Source organism: Buceros rhinoceros, unplaced genomic scaffold, assembly GCF_000710305.1.
Source record: "Buceros rhinoceros silvestris isolate BGI_N320 unplaced genomic scaffold, ASM71030v1 scaffold4703, whole genome shotgun sequence".
NCBI lineage: Eukaryota > Metazoa > Chordata > Aves > Bucerotiformes > Bucerotidae > Buceros > Buceros rhinoceros.
The window spans coordinates 9374-34845 of NW_010402883.1; the positions used below are offsets into that span (position 1 = coordinate 9374).

At 47.2% G+C, this 25472-nt stretch overlaps 1 protein-coding gene across 1 annotated transcript in view; it reads right to left on the reverse strand.

Moving 5' to 3' along the window:
• Positions 1-11830: 11830 nt before the first annotated feature.
• Positions 11831-25472, reverse strand: part of GALNT16 (polypeptide N-acetylgalactosaminyltransferase 16) — a 27261-nt gene continuing 13619 nt past the window's right edge. The window contains exons 8-13 of the mRNA XM_010132779.1: positions 25083-25209; positions 24060-24152; positions 21892-21975; positions 20760-20901; positions 19277-19393; positions 11831-11968 (exon numbers count right to left, since the gene is read on the reverse strand). Coding sequence (XP_010131081.1) covers positions 11831-11968; positions 19277-19393; positions 20760-20901; positions 21892-21975; positions 24060-24152; positions 25083-25209 — 701 coding nt within the window. The remainder of the gene's footprint in view (positions 11969-19276; positions 19394-20759; positions 20902-21891; positions 21976-24059; positions 24153-25082; positions 25210-25472) is intronic.

The following is a 25472-nucleotide window of genomic DNA, read 5'->3' on the forward strand; positions in this document are numbered from 1 at the left end:
TGAGTGGTTTTTAAAGTGACTCTTACCATGGCAGATAACTTTCTTTGTAAACTTAAATGCAATTAATAATACTGATTTAGCCACATCCATGTTTCTTTGAAGTCTAATGCTTCAACACTCTTGCAATTACTTCTCCAGATGAGTTCTAGGGGCCTCAGCAATTGCTTGCTGCTGCTATTTTGATCCTATGCCCTAGGAGTATAAACTCAGTTATAGAAACTCCATCTGAGTCCATTTAATGAACTACATGAATCAGCCCTGCAATAAAGCCCAGTTAGAAATGAGAGCGCAGAGACTATTGATCCCTTTTAAATCCTTTTACAGCTTTCAGGATCTGCTTGGTCACTCATTGCTACAGCAGGCACCAGTCTTTCCTGCCAGTTCCCTTTCGTTAGCTTACTGGGATTATGGTTGGATTAAAGCATGATTGAACAGATCAGCTGGTGAGAGCCCTGGGGTATGAGGGAGAGCCCCCGAATGACCCGTTTCACACATGCGCCCAGTCCTCTGGGTCAGGTTTTATTACCATCTAATTCAGAGGAAATTTCTACAGCAGTGCTTGCTTTTCCTCTGAGGAACACCAAAAAAACCCTTTGAGATTCTGTAATCTGTTTTACTAATGGACATGGTGTCTGGAGGTTCCAGGCTCACAGAGGTCGCAGAAGACAGCATTACCACGCACAGCACACCCATGAAAGGGCCCCAACAGCTCCACTAACTTCAGCCCTTCAGCCTTGTTTGCAGTATATTACATGATAAAGAACCCCTTTGGTAACGAAGCACACGTTATTCAAATGTCATATTTGAATAAGCACTTTGAGAAGGATGCATGAAGATGGATGTATGGCATCCCAGTAAAAACATAGGGCTCACAGTCAGGTGATTTCGGACTGTTTTCCAGACTGCACCCCGGGTGTCCAGAAACCCAGATCCAAAGGGTGTAGGTGGGATTTGAATCTCACACTGGAATCCAAAAAGCTCCTATTTAGCTGTTGTCCAGTGCTGGATTCATCTCCATCACATACATCTGGGCCTTTCACAGTTCAGGATCTGCTCCAGCAGCTCCCCAGAAGCACTTCAGTCTCAGCTGTGTTCAGACCATCTCTGTGAGTAAGTGCTAAGGGAGCATAAACAAGGCATTCCTCCCCTTCCCTTGATTGGGTAAGCCTTCTTGGAGCACGGCCATCGAGAATAAACGTGGAAATAAAAGAACAGTCACTGCTTGCTTTATTTCACCAGGCTGTATGGGCTTGTGTGGGACTGGCAGAAGGGAACAGAAGGCAAAACACTGAACGACTTATGGCAAGTCTCTTTTGAAATCCTTGGTGTGGAGTATCTGAGGATGACCTGCAGCGGAGGGAAAGTAATTACAGTTTTCTAACAGCAGCTGGGGCATTTGCATGGTGGGAAGGTCCAGCATTCCAGGCACGGATCCAAAGGCTGCTCATGAATTTGAAATTAAATGGCTACAGAATAAAAACACAAAGTAATTCCTGAGGCAATCTCAGGATCCAGGCCTTGCTCCAGAGACAGAAAGCCCTTGAACCACTAGGCTAGAATCATATATCCCTTGTCCAGATTAAACCATTGTGAGGTGCAAAGTAGAGCAGCTTTAGCAGGCAGGGCTCCACTCTGAGCAACCCGTTTCCCAGAAAGCCTGTTCCTTATTAGAAGATTGCACTGGTACAAGGCGGGGAGTGATTCCCCACCAACAGCCGTACGAGGCGTAGTAAGCAGATCCCTCCTATGGATTTCCCCTAGCAGGAGCTTCCACTTGTCATGGGAATGCCGCTATAACAGCTCTGTGGTAGCCCTGTGGGGTTGGAACTAGATGATCTTTAAGGTCCCCTCCAACCCAAACCGTTCTATGATTCTGTGACAGTTTGACACGTGCTATAGATGTTCCTGCGCAAAGAGGCTCCGGCTGTCTTGCCAAAGGCTCTTGGATGCAGCCACCGGTGACCCAGCTGCATCCTCTTCTGACCTGGGAAAGGGAAACTGCAAAGGCAGGTTAAAGCCAGCTTCTCTACCACCCTGCCCCTCAGCGCTGAGCTCATCTGGTTCAGGGACCTGGCCTAGGGTGGGGCCAGGTTGGCGTTGTTCACTGACACTATTTTCCGTAAGATCAAAATGAAGCTGGGACAGGGGAAAAGGGAACCTTTCTCAGAAATCCAGATCCCTTCTTTCTCAGGACAAAGGATTTGTTGTGCTCAAGAGGGTTCCCCAAGCTCTTCAGCACAGGCTCAGCACTTGCAGACACCTGACAAACCCCTGCCAAAGAAGTCGAGAGCTACAGAGGTGACATGTGCCAGTTAAACATCGCTGATGAGCATCAGGTGTTTGCCGGAGAAATGGCTCCTCGTCTTAGATATGGTAATTGTTTTAAAGATCTGTTTAGCATTTAGATTGCTTAGGGGGAAGAGAGCTTGGAGCAGCTGATTGCCTTGAAAAATGCTCCAGTATTAAGTGGGTCTCTTTGAACATTTCTGTCATCTACTCAGACAGAAAGCAGAGGTGACACTTAGCTTGGGATAATTAGAAGCACTTTGACATCATTTGGTTGTCCTTGTCAACAGCATTATGACGTGTAGCCTCTAGTTAAAAAAAAAAGTGCCCAACAAATCTTGCACAATAGCATTTAAGAGAGTTAAAATACAAAAGATTAAACATGCTGCACTGAAGCCTAGAGAGGAGCCATGAAAGAACCGGCCTGAACATTCACACTGCATAACTTAACCCCGAGCAGAAGACCCTTTCTTTGCCACGCTTTTAGACCGAGCTACATCTGTCACATTCTTAACGCCCGTTTTCATCAACAGGTATTTATGGCTGTAGCATCATCAGGTCTCACAGGCTGAGCGACTTAGACTAAACAAAAATCTTGGAGGCGAAGGCTCCATGAAAATCCCAGATGTGGCAGGAGGCAAAAGCAATTGCTGAGCGAAGGACGGAACTCTGCCGTGGCAGCTGAGTATCAGCCTGCAGTCAGGCTTCACTGTCCTAGCCTGCACCAGTAAGCCTGGTCTAGGGAATGGTTTAAAACTAATTAGGGCTTGATAAAGGGACAAAGCAGCCTGCAAGGCTAATACACCAGGCTGAGCAAATTCAGCAATTTGGAATCAAGTCTCCACCACGAATTGCTACTTCTCCTCAAAAAAATGAGAAATGACCTAGAAAAAATTACTTCAGCCTCACAGAGGTCCCTCCATGCCTGAGTTGCTGAAACACCATTTATATGCTTCCTGCCCTGCAGCATGTTCAGCAGCAGAGGCAGTCCAGATGATGTACAGCCCACATAGTCAAGCCCTCATCTACACAGCAGCTGTCATCAAGCTGATTTTAATGGGCAGCAGTATCAGTGTAGCGAGCAGTATTGCAGATGAACAACCCGGGACAGGTAGGGGGTTTCAAAGGGGAAGAGAGGTGATGCTGGACACCGAAGGAGGATCTGTACAGAGCATCCCCTGAACACTGCCAGTACGGAAGGCAGACACACCTCAAGCATTAGCTGCATTTCTGTCCTTCCTTGTAGCCATTTCCAAGATGTAAATGTTTTATTACCAGTTTTCCTGTGACTGATGCCAAAGGGAAAACAAGCAGGATAACCACCGAGCTCCCCCCTAGCCCTCAGTCTCACCTACCTTGGGCCAGCTCTCTACTGCTGTTTCTGCCACAAAGCCAGTGACTGATGACTGGCAGCATTTCTTAAAGCCACACACTTAGGGCCAACAGTATTAAAATGCACAATCAGAAATGTAATCCAACTAGAACAGTGATTTAGACTGAATCTGCTTCCCAAATCTGACAAGCGCACGCACTAGTGAGTAACACCCCCCAGAACCCTGCAAAAAGAGAAGGAAAAACGCAGCAGTGAGGAGAAAGTCCACCATCGATTTCTGCTAAGAAAAACGTTTCTCTTCTGTCTCCTCACCCATAAAGTGTCTTTTAAGACCAGAAAGGAGAAAAGCAGATGGAAGTGCAGATGATAGCAAAACACGCGTAGACTAAATCGAGCAAGAATTTCACCCTCGTTCGCTGCCTGGCTGGGAAGGCAAGGCAGGACGTGTGGGTGCACACACCAGCTGCAGGGGAGCTGCTGCTGCAGTCAGCACGGCAAGGGGACCAGCACCGGCAAACTCCCCCAGCATCGACAAACTGCCCCAGCATCAGCGCGGTGGCTCAGACCGCGCTTGTGCAGCTCACCCCGAGCTCCAGGCAGCCCCAGCTGTGCTGCGGCTGCTCGCTGAGCCCGGTGCCTGCGGGAGGGTTTGTTTTTCTCACACTGCACTCTGAGTACAGCAAACTCGGAGACTGATCGAGCAAAGAAAAAAAAGCTCAACAAGGAACTAAACAACTTGCAGGAGAAGATTGATTAGGAAACACCAGTGACAAACATGGCTCCTCTATGCCATAGAGAAGGTGCTTTTCTAAGGTGGCTGAGTTCAAGTTCACTTCATACAGCAGCCAGATGGATTTGTTCCCAGTTCGGAGGAGGGGAGTACTGGGAGCTGATGTGACTGGTCTGTAGTCACTGAGGATCACAGCTGACAGCAGAATGCATCCTTTCTCCTCTGTCCCTTGGTAACATGAGGCAAAATTCAGAATTAACTGTCCTCATTATGTATTCTCCCCTGAATTTCCAGCTGAAGCAATGACAGCTCTCGTGTTTATTTTAGAAGAGAAGAAATCACTGGGATGAGGGGTGGTAAGATCTAGTTCAGGGCTGGCCAGCCTTGGATTGTCTGATCCTCACTGAGATCCTGAGAAATGAGACGTAGGAGACATGTTTCAGAGACAGCCAAGGAGAGAAGCAGGTGAGTGCAACTGGGTCCAACATCTGGGCTGGGACATTAGCCTCAGCGCACCCCAGTGTCCCATTTTCTGCTGCAGCCTGAGGTACAGACACCCTCATAGCAGGGCAGCTCCGTTGCCAGCTGCGTCACATCTCTCCGGTGGGAACCAGGCTTGAAAGTCATAGCCTGAGCAGTGTTTTTTCAAGTCCCACTGGCTGCCCGGCAGAGGCGAAGCTGTCCTCTGAAAAAGAAGGGGGACAGCTTGCAGAGAGCTGGGAGCAGCAGGTGTTAGAAATGAGACACGTCTATGTTGTCCTCAGAGCCTGACCCACAGTCTTCCTGTCCTAGAAACATCCCCAGCCATCAGTGGAAGACTCTTGCTGCTTTCACACCCCTTTCTTCTTTACCCTGTACTCTACACTACTGACCAGGCTGAAAGGCACTCATCAGCCACCTTCCCGGTTTTTCTGCTCTGAAAACTATGGCCACATTTGAGTGCCCTCATATCTGTGTTTCAGCACTTCCACTGCTTTTCGGCTTGCCACAGGAGTGGAAACAACGCTGCTTCTCTTCCGCAAGGGCAAAATGCAAACCATTGCCTTCAAAATATACCAGCATTGACACGATTTCTGGTTTGCACTCATTATGTCCTGAGAGGACTGAAAAATGGCACTTTGGTACATAAAGAAATTCACACAAACACTGGTGAACCACGAAAAGATGTCACCTCTTCAAATAAGCTGTTTTCTCTACTGTTCATGCAGCTGCCCCACTTCCTTTAAACCTTTGTGGTTACTTCCAAAACACAGCTATGGTGGAGGGTCAGTTCTGGTCATCCAGCTGCTGAAGGGAAGCCAAAAGCAGACAGCAGCAGGTCTACAGGTTAAAACTAATTCACAATGAGGACACCCTACGGCAGCCCCAAGGGGCAGTGCCATGACATGCCAGGGTGCAAGGTGAAGAAGGATCTCAAGAGCTGGGACAAAGCCTGTGAGAGCTCACAACCACCCTAGAAGCTAGCAGCCTCCATGCTTACAGGACGCTCAGGCTGCTACAGAGGAGGCGATACCGAGATCCACCCGTCGACTGAGACAGAGATGGGAGAAGGCAAAGCAGCCCTTGGCTCTGACCACAAAATTCAGGGAGAAGAGCTCTTGGGAAAAGAAAATTGAAACAGATCAAGAGGTGCAGAGGGATCCATGGGTGGCTTGTTGGGTCAGTGACCCTCTTTTGTTCAGTTCATGCTCATGAATTTGAGCATCCCCCGAGGCACTGGCCAGCTCATCACCCAGCACACGGCCACTGTTACTGCCAGGCTCAGCCTCGCTGCCGGCAGGGGTAAGCAGCCTTGCTGTCCTAGTTTCCATGGAAATCAAAACCAGAGAAGCTGATTTCCACCAAAATCACATTAAAACACAATTTTGTCCCAAGTGGATTATTTTGTTATCTTTTTCTCTCATTCCTACCCCCTCCCCCCGCTTCTCTGCTGGAGAAGCAGAGAGTTGCAGACACCCTGTTTTTTTCTGTAGGGCAGTGCACTGCTGAATTTTTGCTACCATAGCAGCAAAACACACTAAATTTTTTTTTTTTTACCAGTAGGTCTAACCATCTAATTTTAACTTTTTCAGTTCTCTGGGGCTTCTTTGTCTCTGTTTAAAATGTCACAAGTCACAATGAAGGTATGAATCTTAGGATCCCTAGGAGGAAGAGATAGAGGAGCTCTTCAGCTGTGTTGGCCAAGCAGTATGAGAAAGAAAGAGAAAGGATGCAAGAGTGTGTTAGGATACTTGCCTGAGGGAAGAGCAGCAGTCAGGTTTCCAGGCACTTCTGCATTTAGTACATACTTCTAAAATGCTGAAGAGGTCCAGCTGTGGCCTCAACATATCCTGCAACCCAACAGCAGGGGTTTTGAGAGTGAAGAGACACTCGCAGAAGGTCTCTGTATCAGGCAGGTCCCTTTTAACAGACTGCAGAAAAAGGAGATCTCCTTGTACCTAACTTTCTTATTGAATGTAGCCTAGAGAACATCTCCGCTTCTAAGAAAATAATCTTTGTGAGTGCTACAGTGAAGCACTTGAGTATTTAAAAAAAAAAAACAAAACACCACCACAAAACAAATCTAAACAACATTTGATTTGCCTTTTGAGTCAAAGCATTTACCAAATTTGACCTAACTGCATGACCGCTGTTTCTAACCTCCTGCAAAGAAATTACTGCTCTGTAATTTTCCCTATACTTGGTTCTAGTCCCCTCTTATGCAACTGTTTCTACTCCAATCTCTTCTCTTTCATTTATGTGCCAGATTACTACAGGTCTGACCCTATCCTCCTCGAAGGGGAACCCATCCCTCACTCATTTTTCCTCCTCCTCCATCCCCTCCTGCCCCCCAGTCTGGCTCTTCAGAAGATCAATATTTAATTTTCCTAGACAAGACTAATTAAAGTCTTCCCAACCATCATTACAGTCTGAGAATCTCCTGGTTTCTAGGGGACTTTAGTCGTCATCGCTCAGGGCGTGCATGGCAGGACTCCAGAGACACAGCCCATCTGATGCCCTGCTACAGAAGCAGTGCTAAAAGAGAAAGCCCCAACTTTTCCTTTTTATCAAGTCCCCACAGCACTCAAACACCGGATATACTACAGGCAGCAAGGGAAGCACCGATTCCACACATGCTGGCTAACTCCCAGCACACCTTCACCCTCCTTCCCCAAACAGAGGCTCTAGCACAGCTGCTTTCTGTAGAGGGAGACCCAGGTGATCCCAGTTTGAAAAGGCCTCTGTGGATGAACTCGCTAGTAGTTGAACCATGATTTTAAATTCAAAGCCTCCAAATTCACGTTGCTGGTGGGGGGTTTATTTATTTCTTTATTTTAAATAAAATGAGATTAAGAAAGCTTACCAGCCTACTTAGGGAGGTCACAGTATTTGAGGCTCAGCAATGAACACACTAGGAGTGGGTGGTGATGTCCCCCTGGCCTTAAGACAGAAGCAGAAGAAAGACCTTTGGGAAGCTTAGTAATGAATAGGCAGGCTGATACCCTGAGGAAAAGATCAAGGAGGGAGTAACAGCAAGAATTAATTCCCCTCACCCCCAGCTATTTCTTTCAGCATGTAAAAGTTGGTCCATTAACTGCTCTTACTTTTGCCAGAAAGGACGCTCTCCTGCCTAGCCACCTGAGAAGAGCTTCTTCAGTCATTTTCAACTGACTTGCCCTAGAAATCTGCCTGCCAGCTCCTGCAATGTCCCTCTAGAAGCAACCCAGGAACCCACGCAAAGAACCGTGGTATGTATGTGTAGGGGGACAAGCCCAGTGAGAGACAGAGGCAGGGACGAGGATGGAAGCTCTTTCCTGATGGTACATAAGGGGGAACAAGAACAGGCTGAAACACTTGTTTCAAAGTGGATTTTATTCCAGGCATTAAACAGATTCTGGCACATGCTTTCTTCAAGAAAAGGGAAAACAAATCTGGGCTCCACATAAATTACATTTGGCAAAGTGCAACTTACAAGTGAGTGGGGTAAATAAACCTTTTAAAATTGATTTCTGCACAACAGTAGTTTCAGCTCTTAAATAAACCCCCATTGGTTCACAGCACACAAAATTACATTGGATGATACGGTACGATAACAGCTTTCTTAAAAAGTGTCACCAATGCAAATACTCTGTCTTGACAGCTTAGGGGGCTGTTCAAAGTAACCAGGAAAACAAGGGCGAGCAGCTGCTTGTTCTGACTGTTAAAGAAACAAATCACTGGGCCAAATTTGAGGGCTCAGTCAGTTTGCTTTCAAAAACTTCACCGGAGTCCCATTCCAAAACATGGCACTGCATAGACCTTTGGAGAAAGAGCACAGATAACATCACCCCTCCTTCCCTTCAGTGCATGGGAAATGGATAATAATGAGTTTGGACAAGACTTTGTTTATTCTGAGGAAAAGTTTCATTTGCCCACTCTTGAAAGCAGCAATTGCTGAAATCCATTGGAAACCAATGGCCTCCAGAAGATGATGTGGGTGGAGGTCTGCACTGGGCCTACAAGAAGGTCCTGTGAGCAGTGCTTTAGCCAACAGTAGAGTAAACAGTGGGCAGGTGACCTCAGGAGACCATGTCCAAAACCAGGTAGAGTTGGGGCTCTGGTAGCCCCTAATTCCAGGGGCAATTTAAGTTATTGACATCTAGCACAAGCCCACCTTTTCCCTTTTCTCCTCCAGGACAGGACACCTGAAGAAGAAGAGTGTCCAGTCGCCGGCTGCCCCAGCTCACAGCCCCAAATGGATACCAGTTCACACTCTGCCAGGTGGTGAGCAGTAGGACGAGAGGCACAAATCAATACAGCTAGTCCAGGTACCTCTGCTCCGGGAGCAGTCAGAAACCTCCAACAGTGGAGCCAAGCATAAAGTCAAGGGCAGTAGCCAGCAGGCTGACAGAAGCCCTTTGAACCAGGGCTGGCCCACAGCTTGGAGGCTGTATACAAGCAGAGCTTCTGTGGTCTGCAGCAGTCGGGAGAACTGTTTGTAGAGGAGCTGGGTCCTAGTCCCAGTAATGTTATGAAGAAGCAACTGCAAGAAAGATGCACACACACAGTGGGAGCAAGGAGGAAGGAAGCAGTACCTGGTGAAGGAGTGAACATGCTGTTAGCTGCAAGCCTTAAGCTGCTGGAGAGTGAAATGGGGAAGCTGAGATGGTCCACTTAAGATGCATTTTGACGAAAATATGTTATCCTTTAGCACTTCATTACACAGAGTACCTGCTCAATGGCCTTTCGTCTGTCTTTGCATCAGCTTTTTTCAAGCCAGGTGTTTGAGAACTTGACTGTTCCTGCCTAATGTTGCTGTTCTGGAAGTAGCATGTACTGCATATTCGTGTTTAGAAAAGCAGTTGCCAGTAGGCTGGCATCTCTCCCCCATGATGGGCCTGTCTGCCTGGCCCTCTTTCCTTCCTAGGCTGTTTTCTTTCCTTCTCTGTTATCTCCCGGCCTCAGTAGTTCAGACCCAACGCACCTCTACATAGGGAAAGAGAAATCTCCGCAGAGTCAGTGCCCCCGTTCCCACACAGAAGAGTGGCTGCACTGTGCTCTGAGTCTGGGACCAAAGGGAACTGCCTGCTGAGTTTTCATAGTGTGGGCAGGACATTCGTCTGGGTAATCAGCGTCGATTGACGTGAGCTGTGGTCAAAGTGAAGGGGGAAACAGGAGAAGAGCTCCTGGCACGTGACTGATTTAATTTCTTAAATAAAAGAAAACAAATCATCCAGTTCTCACACAAGAACTTCTGAGCACATGCAACATAAGAAGAACAGTATCTGTTCTTTTGTCAGCTGTTTGGGCTTACACCAAGCTAGGAGAAAAAATTAAAAAGGGATACAAATATGATGAAAAGCAGCCAGCCGTTCATAATCCAAATGAACATCCAGTTTCTTCTACCCCAGATCAGAAAGGATTCAGGCAAGCAATTGCCTACTGGCCCAACCATCTGGTTCCCCTACCAGGCTCTTGGAGAGGAGGGTATGTTTACAAAACGTGGCTCCAAGAGGATAATTTAACAGATCTGGTAGGAAAAAGTAAGGGACAGAAATTTTTTTTTTTTATTTGGTTAGGTAAGCTTCCCCTGGCAGGTCTGAAAACCCACACTTAGCTACAGCTGACTGGTAGCTGGAAGCAGGACTGGGATGCTAGCTAGAGACACCAGTTGTCTTTGGTATTTCCAGAACACAAAGAAGAGACCTCTCAGAGCAGGCCTGTACTGTGGCAGCATTTGTGTGGGGGCCAGTTTCAGCTTCACCAACCAACCCTTGCAAGGTGTCCACTGGGAGGAGAACTGGGCGTTGCAAGTGAAGCAGCCCCAGGCCTTTTTGCTTCCTTTTTCTGAGCAAGAGGGGGAAAAGCAACTAGACAGAGGGACTGGGTGGCTTGTCATGCCGGACCGTGTTCACAAGGGCCACGCAGAGCCAGAAGAAAGCTGTGCTCCTGCCCAGCCAGCAGCTGGAAGCCTGCAATGCCCCAGGGACTGTTCTCTTCCAGCTCTCGCAGAGGGGAACCGGGTGGGCTCCTGCCACAGGCCTGAGCCAAGTGCACTGGCAGGGTCAGCGTGTGCTGCCCATGCATCTCTGTGCACCACTCTTGGTGTGGGATGCAGCAGGCAGTGTCTGGTAGCACCAGGAAGAGCAGCCAGAGTCTGGTTCTGGCATCCAAAGCACCATCACCCGTCTCTGACCAGCTCCACAGGACTGTGGTACCCTGAACCCAGGTCCAGCTGGGCTGTCTGTAGGCTTGGATTACTCACAGAGGCAGGACTGGACTTCCACCCATAAAAAAAAATGGAAGCAAGAACTGATCAGGGAATAGTCCCCAAAACAATCCCTGGTTACGCTGCTAAAACAGATTGTCCCTTTTCCAGCAATCTTGTCAGCATTGTGCAAACCTCAGCCCATTTGGCTGTAGGACAGCTACTGTGGGCAGAGGAACATACAGGCCCACCATAAAGAGGTTACGAACCTGCCCCAGAGTCTGCTAGTTCCTTCCCAGCCCCCTCACTCATCACGATGTCTCCTCTTCTGGCCATTCCTCACTGACAGACACACATGCATAAGTGATGCATGATGTTAGGGTGAAAAGCCAGGGAAGCCTAAGAGCTACTAATGTTTGTACAAGCATCGTCTAAGCTGTTGGACCGAAGGTCATGGACTCTGGATGCAGAGAAAGGAATGGATGGGGAGAGCTGCAAGGCAGTTCTGGTCCCTCCGAGTATGGCGCTTGGTTGTCCTCTCTCTCTGAGCGCAGCTGTACAGAGACATCAGCTACAAAGGAGAACTTAAGACAACACATAGGAAGGTTTCAACAACTCTCCTCATCCCTCTCTCACCCTCAGCTGCTTCTCTGAAAAGCTCAAAAACACTGAGTGCTCAGTAGAGATGGTGGCTTACTGATTGGCACAATGAAAACATTTAGGGTCAGACATACAAAAGCATTCCTCCCTTCCCAATCCCCCTCTGTTCCCAAAGTCTCATGCACAAAGAAACAAGGAGATTTCTGTGCTACCATCATGTTGCTTGTAGCAGCTCCCACTGTTGGCCGGGTACATCTGCTCGGCAAAGGTTGGTTACCACTCTCCCAGTCTGGTTTTCCAGGCAGAGACCGCTGACAAAGTGTTGAATAAAACTGCCTTTCATCTTCCACTTCTGTGAGAAGACAGGGAAGGCACATAGTATTACTTCCATTTCACCAAGGAACTGTGCCTCCAAGCTGAAGGAGGAAGGTTGAGCATAAACCTGAAATAAACCCCAGCAACTGGGGAGACTGAAAATCTGGGTATGGGCAACATCTCCAAAGCACTGGTTTCCTGTATTAATGACACCTGGAGTTTAGCTGAATTACAGGGCTAGTTATCCAGAAGCATCTAGAAGGCAAACACCACAAAAATCAGCATGTAGTGGCATTTTCAAAAGCATGTTATAGTCACAATTTCCCTGTCATTCTTTGTCCTGCATCTCTAGACACCCAGACACCTGTTGAAACCTGAAACCCTTCTATGATTTCTGTTCAATCCGTAGAAAGCAAAGCACTGAAATCTCTCCCAACATGGAAACCAATTCATCCACAGAAAGCAAAAATCACACTTCTTGCTGCTTCACTAGATTGTATCTCTCTCTATTCCATGTCCCCTCTTCTCTCATCAAATTCAAGATTTTTATCAGCACTACACTGAAAGCTCTTCATAGCTCTGCACCCTTCTCAGCTGGCTCTTCTTCATAATCTTATCTGCCTTGCCAACATTCACTTTGGAAGTGTCCATCTGACACCTTCTCGGTACATATTGCTTTGCTCTTCTGCAGTGCTGTCCTGTGGGCCTGCTTCCCTCAGGGCACATCCACAGGGACCCACACGCAACCCTTTCCTGAAGGTCCAGTTGGGCAGTGCTGCTTTCCAGGAAACAAACCCTATGTCCTAACCTTGAATTGCAAATTCTGCTGGGAAAGGGCTGTACCTTCCACCCCTGCGGGAAAGAACTGGGATCACTGTGGCTGACAGTGAAGAGTAAAAAAGCAGAAATGCGTCTGTGGACCTGGGATCTCCCAGGTGAGCCATGTCCCTCCCAGGTGGGGCACAGCTGAGATCAGCAGGTCATTGAAACCTCCAGGTCTGAGGATTTTCCCCATCACCCTTCTCAGTCACACAGGTGACCCAGTTAGAATTAGGGTCTGAGGGCTCAGTCAGTAAACAGTTTAGGAATATTAGGATGTTTTAGCTAACACATGAGACTGATGAAGAAAAAGAAACTGCCTGACAGCACCAATAGACCTCGTATCTGTTGCAGAAATTATATGCAAAGGGAAATAAAAAATTCCTGCAGTACCCAGACAATGTCAAAACCTACCAACATTCTAATTCTTGGGTAACACAGCAAAGAGATTGCCACGTGCTGTGTGGTTTAAGATATCCAGTTATGCTCACATCTTGCTGGCAGCTCTCCTCCAAATCCGTGTGCTGGTTAGGTTTCTTGGAGGGCAGGGCAGCTGTAGTGTCCAGAGTCATCTCTTGCTCTTGTATCACATATTCCTTCAAGACTAAACACTAGAGGCAGGATCACTTTGCCAGCTCTGCTAGCCCTGTCTGACAGGATGCCACTAAAGAGCTGTTTGTGCAGCAGGAGGAAGTTGGTTTTAATAGGCACAGGGACAGAGGAATGTGGTAACGGGGAGGAAGATACAGAGCAGTTTGTGCAGGACAGATGACGGGGAGGAAGGTACAGTGCAGTCTGTGCACTGCAGTGCCCTCAGCAGCTGCTGCAGCCCACTGCCCGCACAGGTCCCGGAGCCATCTGGCTCTCATCTGGCAGAAGTTTCCCAACAAAAAGCTGAGGAAGAGTTAATGCAATAATGCAGCAGCTGTAACGATGGAGTGGAAAGCAGGAGGTCTTCCACCCTGGAAAGCACCGCACTGTGCCTAGCTGGTACGAATTCTGCGCAACAGCCTCCCCACCACTGCTTCCCAGGGTCACAGACACCCCAGTGAAAGCCTCTGGACCTTCTCCAAAGCAGACCTACAGTGCAAAGGGAAACTTTTCCTCGTTCTCCACCCTCCGCCTCTCTACACTTGTGAATTCCCAGCCTCCTCTCTTCTGCCTTCCCTTGAGCAGGTGCTAGAGAATGTCTGCCAGCCATCTCCTCCACACACCAGGTCATCAGAAGACTCTGCTGTAAAGGAGTATGCTGTCACGAGATTTGAGATGGAGAACAAGGGCAATTACCAAGAGACACTGGGTTTTTTACTCCACCCTAGCTGTTCAGGAGAAAACTAGCACCACTGGGAGGCTTGCTCATGTTATTCCTCCAGATCAGAGACCTGCTCCCGTGTCATCTCTCCATGCTAAGCAGGTACCCACTGTGATGTCTGTAGGAAGAGTCTACAGCAACAGACACAGCAGGACACCAGCAAACGCTCACCAGAAGCATTTTCTGCTGCTTATGAATGACACCAATTCAGCCAGCTTCTCAGTGAATTGCACCACTGGAAAGCCTAGTGTTTCAAGTCACCTCAGATCCCTGTGTTCAAAAGACAGTGGGGCAAAGATGGGGGAGGGGAAGGAGGAATGCAGAGAAGATGACAGCAAGTTGAATGTAAGGCTCACATGGGCTGCAGGGAGGTGCCACATATTATAAAGCATATTGACAGCAAAAGCTTAAGTAGGGCTCCTCATCTCACATGGAAATGGTATTTTAAGAATGATGGATTCTACTATTTCCGGTCAGAAACGATGCTTTGCTGCCCTCCAAGAGACACCAGAGCAACTACCCTGCCTTCACTTGAACCTTTCACACAACCTCCCTGCCTGACTGCCAGACCACAGGATTACCACGGACAGCCCTACACCTCGACCTGCAGGGACATGTTGTATCTCACAGCCCTGAGAAGGACAGGCAGTAGGAATGAGTGGAAATGGGAGACAGGATGCTTATCTCCCACAGTCAGCCACATCAGAGCCTGACAACTTAGTCTAAACTGCAGTCTAAAGTACAAGCACCTTCTGGGAGGGCCCGGCTTTCTCCACAGATCACAAGGGGAGCCTGGACAGCCAATTTAAATGACAGCAATGATGCTCATCTTTAGGAAAAACTAACAAACAGAGCAAATACCTCCTGCATACCCAGCCAAACATTACGGGGCGTCCTCTCCTCTCTGACACCCAGACATTAAGATTAGCCTGTACTTGGAAGGAAAGCTTTTGGGAGATATAAGCATTGCGCAAGCTGAAAACTGGCTTGAAGACCCCCTTTAGTCTCCCTTTCTCGTGTGGGTGAAGATAATACAGTTTACTGGTCACAGTAGGTTTGGAGTGGAGATTTAAAAAAAAAGAGAATTTCTATTTTCTTTGAAATATGGTGTCTTGATCCTTTTCCACAATGTCAAGAAAAAATTTACCCACTTTTTTTCTAAAGGTCGCTCTCACCATCTTTTTATCTATCATTGCCAAGTACTTTAAGGTGGCTGGATATAAACACTGGAAAGTCAGAAATAGCCAGTTGTCTTCTACCCAATAGCTCTGAAGGTGTTTACACTACAGTAATTTTTCACGGTAATCAAAGTTTTCTCTTAACCCCCAGCAATCCAATCAGTCCAGGGTTTCCTCTCAAGATCCTGGCAATAGCCTGGTAACCCTGAAAACCTAGAGGAGCTAGCCAAGCTCAGGAAACACAGTTGAGAAGAGGAAAATTTTTTTTTTTATTAGGATGAGATGCTTTGGACAGAAATGTATGGAGAGCTGGTAAGTGGAATAGCTGAGGATGCTGCAAGTTGTAACTGAATGTATTTGGAGAGTTGTGGGCAGCCTGAATCTGGTGTTGAAGATGACGAACACTAAATGTTAAATAATAAGCAGAGTGTTACAGGCAAGCTCACACCAGCATCCCACAAGTATTGTTTCCCTTGAACACCTAAGTTTGTAAGACTAAGAATCACAACTGAGAGAAATTTTTGTCTCCTGAGAAGTGTTTTCAAGCTATGGCATACCACCAGTATTGTTTTACCCACTTATTATCACAAAGATGCTGAGTCAGGTGCTTCCTTTCACTCTTTCTCTTTCCTGATAGTCTATATAAACTTGCATTTCTCTGCACTTCGGGGAATATGATACACTGAGAAAGAAGGTGGGAAAAATCTCCCAATCACATCCAAAGACACACAGCACTTCAAATACTGTTTGTCTCACAAGAAATGTTGGGGTCCCCATTTTCAGGCTGGGGTCACATCCCTTCCGTGCATTTTAATGAAATATGGCTGTTTAATAGGATTTCTCAGCATGCTCCTTGTTCTGTTGGGAAATATTGTGCCAATGTTTCTCATTTTCATTCTCTTGTTTTAGTGTCTGACTCTCACTTTGCCTTCTATTTGTCCTCACTATAATACAAATTAAAACGCCACTCCTGCCATCAGACAGAGCCAAAACCAAAGCTAAAGGCAATAATTTATTGTGCATTCAACTAAAAAAATGCTATTCTCCAAATAACATTATGGGTAACATCCATCTGGTTTGAAAACTAGTTCTGATTATGCAGAATAGCTCTTGGCTGGTCTTCTGCTAGCAGTGCCAGCTGTTGCTGTTGAATGATCAACGGGATCACGGTGCCAAATTGATTTTGTTCCTGATTTTTCTTCAGAAGAATAGTCTGACAGAACAAAAACCATCTCAATTTTTACTACTGTCTCTTATCCTCCTATCTGCAAAATTCTAGACTTATTTTGAGGTAACACTCTAGCCACAGCTCATAACACCATGCAGCCTCTGCTAGAGTATTACATCTACGTTAGATGGACTGTCGTTAGCACTCAGGATGCTACTCAAAATAACAACAAAATTATCTGCTTAATGCACAACAGCTCTGTAGCATGGGGACAGATTCAGCCTGTTTGAAACTGGAAAACAACTTTAGCAGCTGTATGGTGCTGTCGTAAGAACCTAACCAATCTACTCCGGTGACACTAAAAAACAAAGCGATTGAGTGCCCTATCTTTTGTCAGAAGTCTCGCTTTTGCATCACTCAGACATAGACATGAAGTCTAGATCCAGAAAAGTCCAAACATCTTCCACCACAGACCTCTGATGACAGTGACATCAGAGATGCTCAAAGTTGGGCTTTCATCACGCGCCATCTCCTCTTAAGATACTGTATGTGTGATGCACGTTGCCCAGGCTCACCCCCTTTCACTCAGACCACCTACTCAGGGCTTTTGCTTGTCACCCCCACCTCTCTGAAGTAGCTCAACTTCCCTTCCTCCACTCCCACTCAGCTCCTCTGACTTCTGAGAAGTCCACTTGAACTGAGGAGTGGCTACACCCATGTGTAGTTTGAAAAAACTGCTCTCCCCCCAGCACTCACACTGTGGGCTGTGAGTACCCGTGGGGGAACAGGCAAGTTGTAGGGCAGCTGAGGGAATTTGTTCCCTCCAGCTTTGCTCTTTCATTTCACACTTTAAAGCTTCTACAGCAGTGGCCGTCTCCTTGAAACTCAACCTCCCAATTATCAGGAGAGAGAAAGGCATAGTTTGCAAAGACTTGTAGCTAGCCAAAATCCAGTGTCAGTATTAACAAAAATTACTGCGGTGTTTATGTAAGGAAGGGACCTAACAACACTCCCCAAGAACACAAAACTTGACATTGCAAGTGGAACTGGCTTTATAAGTAGAAATCTGAAATGGAAGTCTGGGACTTCCAAAAAACCCCAAACATTCCAGAGCTTTTCAACCCAAATTAGATTGAAAAAATCAAATACACTTCTTTCAGTTCATCCTCACTTCATCCCTTCGTCCACAACGTGGTTTGGAACAGCAGCTGTCATTCAAATCAGTCTCTAATTATTTGAAATGCTTAAACAAAATCCTTGCTTACAGTCAGCTGGCTAAATCATTTGCTAGGTCAAGTCCTTGATTTAAGTGCAGTTTTTTCACATAAGGTAATAGAAAAAACTAACAGCTCACATCCTTAAGTGTGAGTGCATGTCTTTATAATGAGCCTGTATATAACCAACATATCAGGGCTCAGGAAATCCTATTTCAGCAGCAGAATGAGCCTGCTTGTGTAAGCGTAGATTAACCCCTCCTCTAGCTAATAAGGCTTGGACTCCACCCCCCCTCAGGGGACCCTTGTCGTTCCATGTCAAGGGAGGTGGGGAAAGACGGCTGATTTTGGCAGCTGCTAGACTCCTCTCTGCTGCCAAGGAGGAAAACGCTGCAAGGCACCTAAGGGAAGCTAAGTGACCTAATTACACAGCAAGGGTGTGAGTGATTACCAACACGAAAAAGGAGCAGGCAAGCACAGCACACCTGAGATATCCTTGCAAGGCCGATCCTGAGAGTTTTCCCAGCACATTCATGGTGACAACTCTTCAAGACATCTCTGCATTAACCAGCCCTCCAGAGGAAAATCTACACAGGCTTTCCATAAATGGGCAAGACTGGATTTCAGTGCTTGCTTTCTTTCAGGAAGAACTAGATCCAGAGATTCGTACAGCATTAAAAAGTACTGAGGAAAAAGGATGCTGCTGAGGACTGGTAGCAAGCTGAGCCATCTTCTACCTTTGGGCTATCAAAACAATGGATGCGTCAGAAAATACAAGAGTCAGCATAGCCTTAGATGACAGAAAATTCGTTCTGGCTTGGTGTAGAGGGAAGCATAGTAACTAGGGATGAAATAAGCTCAGTCCACTGCCTGTCAGTGCTGTGTTGTCATCTGTTGTGTTTTGCCCAGTTCTGATAAAAAGGCACATCACATCTTTGAGGACACCCTGGCCATCGCAGAGGCCATCTCTTACTTAGTGCTGTAAGGCAAAATGACTTACGTGTCCTGATAGATCAGGGATGCACATATTGAAAACAGCATCAGAGTCACAGAGTTGCATTTTTCTGGGAACATTGCACTTTGTTGGGAATGCTCCTGCTGTGTATTTTTCCTCAGGGAGCAGTTTGGGTGGGACATACGGTGCTTTATGTCAGTCAGTATTTCTCAGATGAGTTGCACACACTCAGTTTTAAAGGTCTGTTCACATCTTCAAAGACAGCACAAAGAACACAGTTCTCTCCCTTCTAAGTAAGCAAGCAAATGATAGCACACATCGCCATTCCCTTGGGTATCTCAAAGCACTTGCTGCCTATCTACCCCTCTCTGATGCTGTGCTCCATCCATGCACCGATTCGGCTAAACACGCGTGTATCCAAGGAGCGAAGTCGGGTGTGACTGAGCTGGAGGTCACCACGCTGCTGAGGGCCCAGGCAGAGCGGACACCCACACACTAGCGTGGTCTGTGCTCCCCACTTCGGTGGTGGGCAAGCCTGTACATCGGAGCTTATGAAACACACCAGAGAGAGAAAGGCAGAAGATGGAAGGGGCTTTTATACGGTTTGCTAGTACTAGGCTTGCCCCTGCAGGCCTTGTGGATGTAGGAATGCTGGTATGTGGCAATGAAGGGATTAAAAACAGGCACACAGTTACCTACCTGTCTGCCATCTTTTTGATTGCAGGCTTCCAGTTTGATTTGAGAGCCAGCAGAGAAGGAGGTAATGGAAAGACACTTGTCCTGCTGTCTAATTAAAGGGTCACTGAAAGCCCACTCCTTTGGCATAAGAAAAAGAAAGGTTCCGTTAGGATCATAACAGTCACCAGATGAGCGAGAAAGAGTTTTTTCTATCAGGTATTTCAAAAGCCTGTATCTTTTGTTCAGTTCTTACCAAAGGCTCCCTGGGAAGACTATGGCAGAAGTTTTTACCTGATCAGAAGATTACGCTCAGGCTTGGTGCATCACGACTATTTCAAAGCCTGCAGCTAGCTCCTCTGACCATCTGAGCTGCCTGATTAACCCTGAATCCCATGTAACTCCCTGCTCCACAGTTTTAATGACTCGGGGCCTCAGAGCAGGGAGGAGCCCAAGCCCTGATTTATGTGATGTGCAACTGCTTTGGTGTATTTTATAGAGCAGACATGGTCTGTAACAGGTATCTGGGCCCTGTAGTCTGCCAAGTGAAGCAAAACACATGCAAGCACACCCGTGGGCATATATCACCAGCACACATAAAGCCCAAGACACTTCACTTTCCCCAGCTCTCACTAGATGGGTAGCTGACACAACCAACAAGTATTATTATATTTTCCCGAGGAAGAAATACAAAATGCAATAAGTTTCATAGATTTCAAATAGTAATGACATGGAACAATGAGTCAGATTAAAAGGCATGTTGAATGCTGGCTGCCAACTAGTTTCCAACAGTTAACAGATGTGAATATGTATTTTCTGGCATAAAATATCCTACTGTGACCCTTAACTTTCTCGAGCAGCTTCCCTGCTGCTTTCAGTCACCAAAAGAAGAGGCTGAGCGCACATCTTCAGCTGGTAGAAACCAGCACAGCTCCACTGCAGTCAGGAGAGCTGCACCAAATCACTGCAGCTGGGGTCTTGGCTATTTAAATGCTATTTGGACTTTATACTGAAATGCATTTGTAAACCAGCACAATTCAAGCCATCTGCAGCTACAGACGAACTGGCAGACCAAGGAGCATTTCTGATCCTGGGACAATCTCTTACCCATGTGCCAGGATACTAGCCAAGCACGCCTCAGGGCCGGTTCTTACGAGTTGGACAGTGAGGCAGAGCACAGACAAGCACCAGTCTGCGTAGGAACAGCTACATGACTCAGACTCTGGCTCACATGCCTGCTGCACAGACTAGTCACACCTCTGAGCATTCAAGTGCTACTTGTTGCCTTTGAGTGATGAAAACCTTCTTACTCTAAGCCTGCCTGCTGTCTGTTGAGCTGATGGAAGTCTGGGAGATGGGCACAGCTTCTTTTCCGCTTACTATTAAAATCATTAACAGGGCCAAATTCTTCTTTCATTTTTATTTACAAAACAAGACCAGAGATGTCTTTCCATTCTCAGGGTAATAACAAGGGCAGAAGCAGGAGCAAAGCACCAAACTGCCTTACCTGAGTGACGGGTGGATTGTTCACAGTCCCTTTACAGTTTCCCACGCCAGCCAACATATTCCCTGTGGTATCCTGTGCCCAAGACTCCAGGCAGTCTCCTCCTTGTTTAATTATTCCTGGAATCAACTCCTTTTCAGGAATCCTTGAAGCAAAATGACAGTTGCACAGCACTTCATACACAGAAATGTTTAAAGCACTTTCACATTTATAAGGCATAACTGGCCCCTTTATTTGACAGAAAATTAACAACATGATGCTATCCACTGGAAATGTCTGGAAGAGGCAAAAGTCAAGGGAGAACTTGGTCAGAAGGCTGGTACCCTTTTGTTTCAGAAGGCATGACAAGATCTTTAGGTATCCTCCTCTTCTGAAATAGGCCACTGCCAGTAAAAAGCCATATCCACACTGATTCATTCTGCTTCTGCCTCCCCCTTTTCCAGAGTCTTTCCCCCAGTGCTAGCACATATTCACTGTCTCATTGGTAGCAATGCATGAAAGATCTCTTAAGGGCAGAGTACAGCTGGGTGTTTTAGCCTCAACCCCCATTAGCTCCAGGTTTTGCTTGACTGATGTGTTGCCAGGGTGTGTTAGCTAGCAGGTGCTAACAACACAGCTCTTCCCAGGCCACCTCCCCGCAGAGCAATGACACAACACTAGGGCAGGGGACCCCCCTGACCCAGGGCAGGGGAAGCCACAGGCACGGCTGGTTCTGGCATTCACCAGGGCTTTCTCTGAACCACGTGCACCTCTGCACTGAGGCTGTCCGGCTCTGCTTGGCTCAGCTACCTCCAGGCAGAGCATCCAACTGGCAGAGACCAAGCCATACCTGGGCAGTGTGTAGTGCTCTGGCACCTGCCTGCAGCCCACACCTCTGAAAACACCACTCTTGCATATCTCTGAGGGAGAGCTGTGTGGGGCAGAGCAGAGGGCTCCCAGAGGCAGGAGCAACAAAACTTTTGCAGAGTTGTTCTGATAACACAAGCAAGGAAATCACAAGAGGCTTCTCACCAAAAAGAAGACCAGAGGAAAACCTTTTCCAAGCGTAAGTCTCTCTTTTACCAAGGCTCAGCTTCTTATTGTGACCCACCTCCCAGATCCTTCAGAGATTTCTGTAAGTGGAGAACTGACTCACTTGAGTTCGGGGTAGATGTTCTCCAGATACCACTGGAAGGATTTACAGTTCAGTTTGCGTCGCTGCTCCACTCGGTCTGCAACACTGGAAACACAGGCAGGTTGTTGAGGGTAAGGTAGTGAACAGGAGGGAGGGAAACAATGAAGATTGGCCAGGAGGTTTGAGGGAGGTTATATGATTTTTTCCCATTACTCATTCTCCCACGCAGTTGTTGCTGGTTCTGAGCACTAGCAGTGACCTGAGATGAAAAGGAGGAGAGAGGCAAGTGGCAGGAAATAGAAAAGGAAGACAAACACTTTCAGAGAGTAATTCTTGCACTTTCTTTAGCTCAGAACGATGGCAAGTCCCAGGTCCTACAACGTGAAATAATACACTGCAGTAAAACTACTGCAGGACCAGGAAAGCATTTCTGTCTCTGGGTGCCCCTGCAGAGGCATGAAACTTGCACAGCTATCAGCTCCTGAAAAAGCCTAGAAAGTGTTTGTGCTCAGGTATACACAAACGGTTAATCTGTGTGTGCTAGAGCCCACCTCTAGCTCATGGCAACAGTTCTAAGCTGAGGCTGGCTTTCAGACCTAAAGAACATAACTGTTTGCTCTTAAGCAGTCCTGGAAAGGGGAAGGAGTATAAGGGAAAATTAACATTTCAGTAACTGTCTGCTGCAGCAGTCCTCCCACTGTTGATTTGCTTGGCTTTATCTGGCTGAAGAACAGGACTTCCCTCAAGCAGTCCTACTGAGCAGCGACACCAGGGACTCTCCTCCTCAAGCTATAACACTACATTAGCGTGTTGGAAAGGACTTCCAGCTGTGCCCATGCTCCTTGCCACCCTCAGCCCAAAGAGGCTACTGCACGCCTGTGCTTTGGGAGAATAGATCCTATAGTCGCATCAAAATTGTGGAGAAGAATGGTCCATTTTAGGCCCAGTTGACAGTGATGGTGTCAGAGGCATTCACGTTCTAGAATCCAGATTTAATGCAGGTTCACAGGTCTGCTACTACAGGTCAAGAAATTGCCTGAAATCAAATCGTACGGCTCTGGTCCAGCTCTTATTCAGCCAATGCCGCCAGGAAAGCCGCTATGAAACTGCAGGTTTTGGCCCTAAACCACAACTAATATATCTGTGTCCAATATGGAATAGTCTGGTTTCCTTCACAAGCAGCAGGGTTACTTGCTATTTGGCCCCAGCTCAGCTGCCGCAGTCAGCTCAAGGACAGATAAATTAGGTAGGCAAAGCTATTCGTACAAAAATATGTAATGCATCATGATAATAAAGCACAATGCACAACAAAAAAAGTATGTGTGCTGTCAAATAAGCAGGAGATGGATCCTTACCCAGCACATGTAGCTACAAACTTGAGGTGCAGACATAAGGATTGCTGACATTTGTTCACAGGCAGATACAACCCACAGATATACACCACTCCTGGGATTCTGTACGTTTATTTGGGAGTCACAGAGGTTTGTTAGCACAGAGAGCAAGGTCTCTCCTCATCCCAGGTTCTGGTGTCCATCACTGATTTTTGGGTCACAAAGAATGCTTAAGCCCATTACAGTGAACCCCATGTGGCCTGGAGACAGCTTCAGCAAAGGTGCTTGTAAGGAGCACAATGCTGCACAGAAGTGGGCTCAGCAGGTGCTGGAGATGAGTCACAACCAGCCTGTGTTTCTAACAGAGATGTCTCACCACTGGCCATGCTCTCTCCTGCTCTGCAAACCAGGCAAACCACCCATTCACCCATGAGGAAAGAGGGGCGCGCACCAAGTGCAGCCTGCTCCACGTGTCAGCCACTCGTGCTTGCCCTGGGATTCTGCATCCCAGAACTTTGGATCAGGCTCCAGTAACTGCATAGCTCACATTTCCAGAGCAGCTGTGTCCTGTGGTAGACAATATTCTTATCTATCCACTTAAAATATCTGGTCTTTTAATTTCATTACAGATCCCTTTGGCCTTCTGTTAAATGATTTATGTGGGGTTACTGGGGGAAAAATAAAGTGAATTAGAAGCAAACGTTGCTAGCCAGAGACTCAAGCTGCAGCCTCCCTGGCAAGCTGGCCATTCAGAGCATCTCTGTTTCCCACATTCAGTCCCAGAGAAGATCCAAACCCTATTTCTTGCTAGCAAGGGGCTCACCAGAGCCCTCCTGCTGAGGTTTAGGTGCAGCTTACCTGCCAAATGACTTCCCAATGGCAGACGGCCGAGCCTCATAGTAGTACTGCTTGTATTCATCCATCCAGACCTCTGCTGTGCGCTTGGTGTTCCTGTGAGGGATGAGCTTTGCTGAGTGCTGCTGGAGAACCTGTCCTCCCAGCAAGCAGGCACCCAAGGCCTGTCTGCCAGGAGGAAGTGGGGGACAGTCCCAAACATGAAACACAAGTGGGCAGTACGGATGGACACAGACTGAATGTGTTAAGTCCACAAAGCCTTGCAAGGCTGCTTCAGAACTTAAATTTTTAAGCCATAGTTTACCACGATTTTTTCATGCATGCTCCCTTTGCAGAGACACCTGGACTGACTGTCACCATCACTCTACTTTAAAATAACCCCTTCACCAGATTAGAATAACACCATAGAATAATGCAGCTTGGAAAACACCACTAGGTATCACCTAGTCCAACCTCCTGCCCAAAGCAGACTAGCCTCAGGTCAGGTCATGTTGTTCAGGTTCTTGTCTGGTCAAGTTTTGAAATCTCCAAGGATGGAGATTTCACCACCTCTCTGGAGCCCTGCACCACTGCTTAACTGCTCTCTTTGTGAAGCACTTTGCGACATCTTTTTAATCTTCCCATCGTCCTGCAGCGGAAGTCGTCCTTGCCTCATAGCACATACAGCTCAGTAGGATCTCTGGCCTCAAAGGCAGATCAAAGGCAACAGAGATGACTAGGGACTGCTGATACACAAGCACATGTCATGGGGCAGTATCCATGAATGGCCAGAGTCTCTCTCTGGGGCACTGCTCCCCCGCTCCATTGCAGACTGAGGAAGAACAAGACACACTGATACAAACAACAGAGAAGGAACAGGTTTTGTTCACAGAAAACAGCATCTCATCCTTCCCCTGAGAGCAGAAGCTCAGCCACAAGCTGTTCTCCTCTGTCATCGGGCAGAAAGACAAGAAAGAATTCAGGCTTATTTAGACATGCCCAACATCAAGGTGACCTGGCTGCTACCAAGGTCTACCCAACACCTACTTGATGTAAGTCAGTGCATTGCCTTCAGGGAAGTCATAGGGATGGCGCTTCCTGAACACGTGTCCCACTCGACTGCAGGGAACTATCTCCAAGCTGCCACCGCACATCCACACTCGGAAAGAGAGCTCTGGAAGAGACCCCAAGAGTCATACAGCTGCAGGCAGATCAGCAGCATTTCCAAGAAGGGCAACTTCAGCAGTGTGTCTGAAAACTTTGCCCCTCTGCTCTAGATGTATTGCCTGCAGCAGCAAAACCAGGAAAAGAGATGCCATGGTGAGAGTGGAAAAACTGTCCTCTCTGTCTCAAAATGGAGAGAGGCTCAGAGACTTCCTAGCCTTCTCTAGTCTTGCTCCTCTCTTTGGTCCCCTGAGTATTTCAGCGAGACCTCTT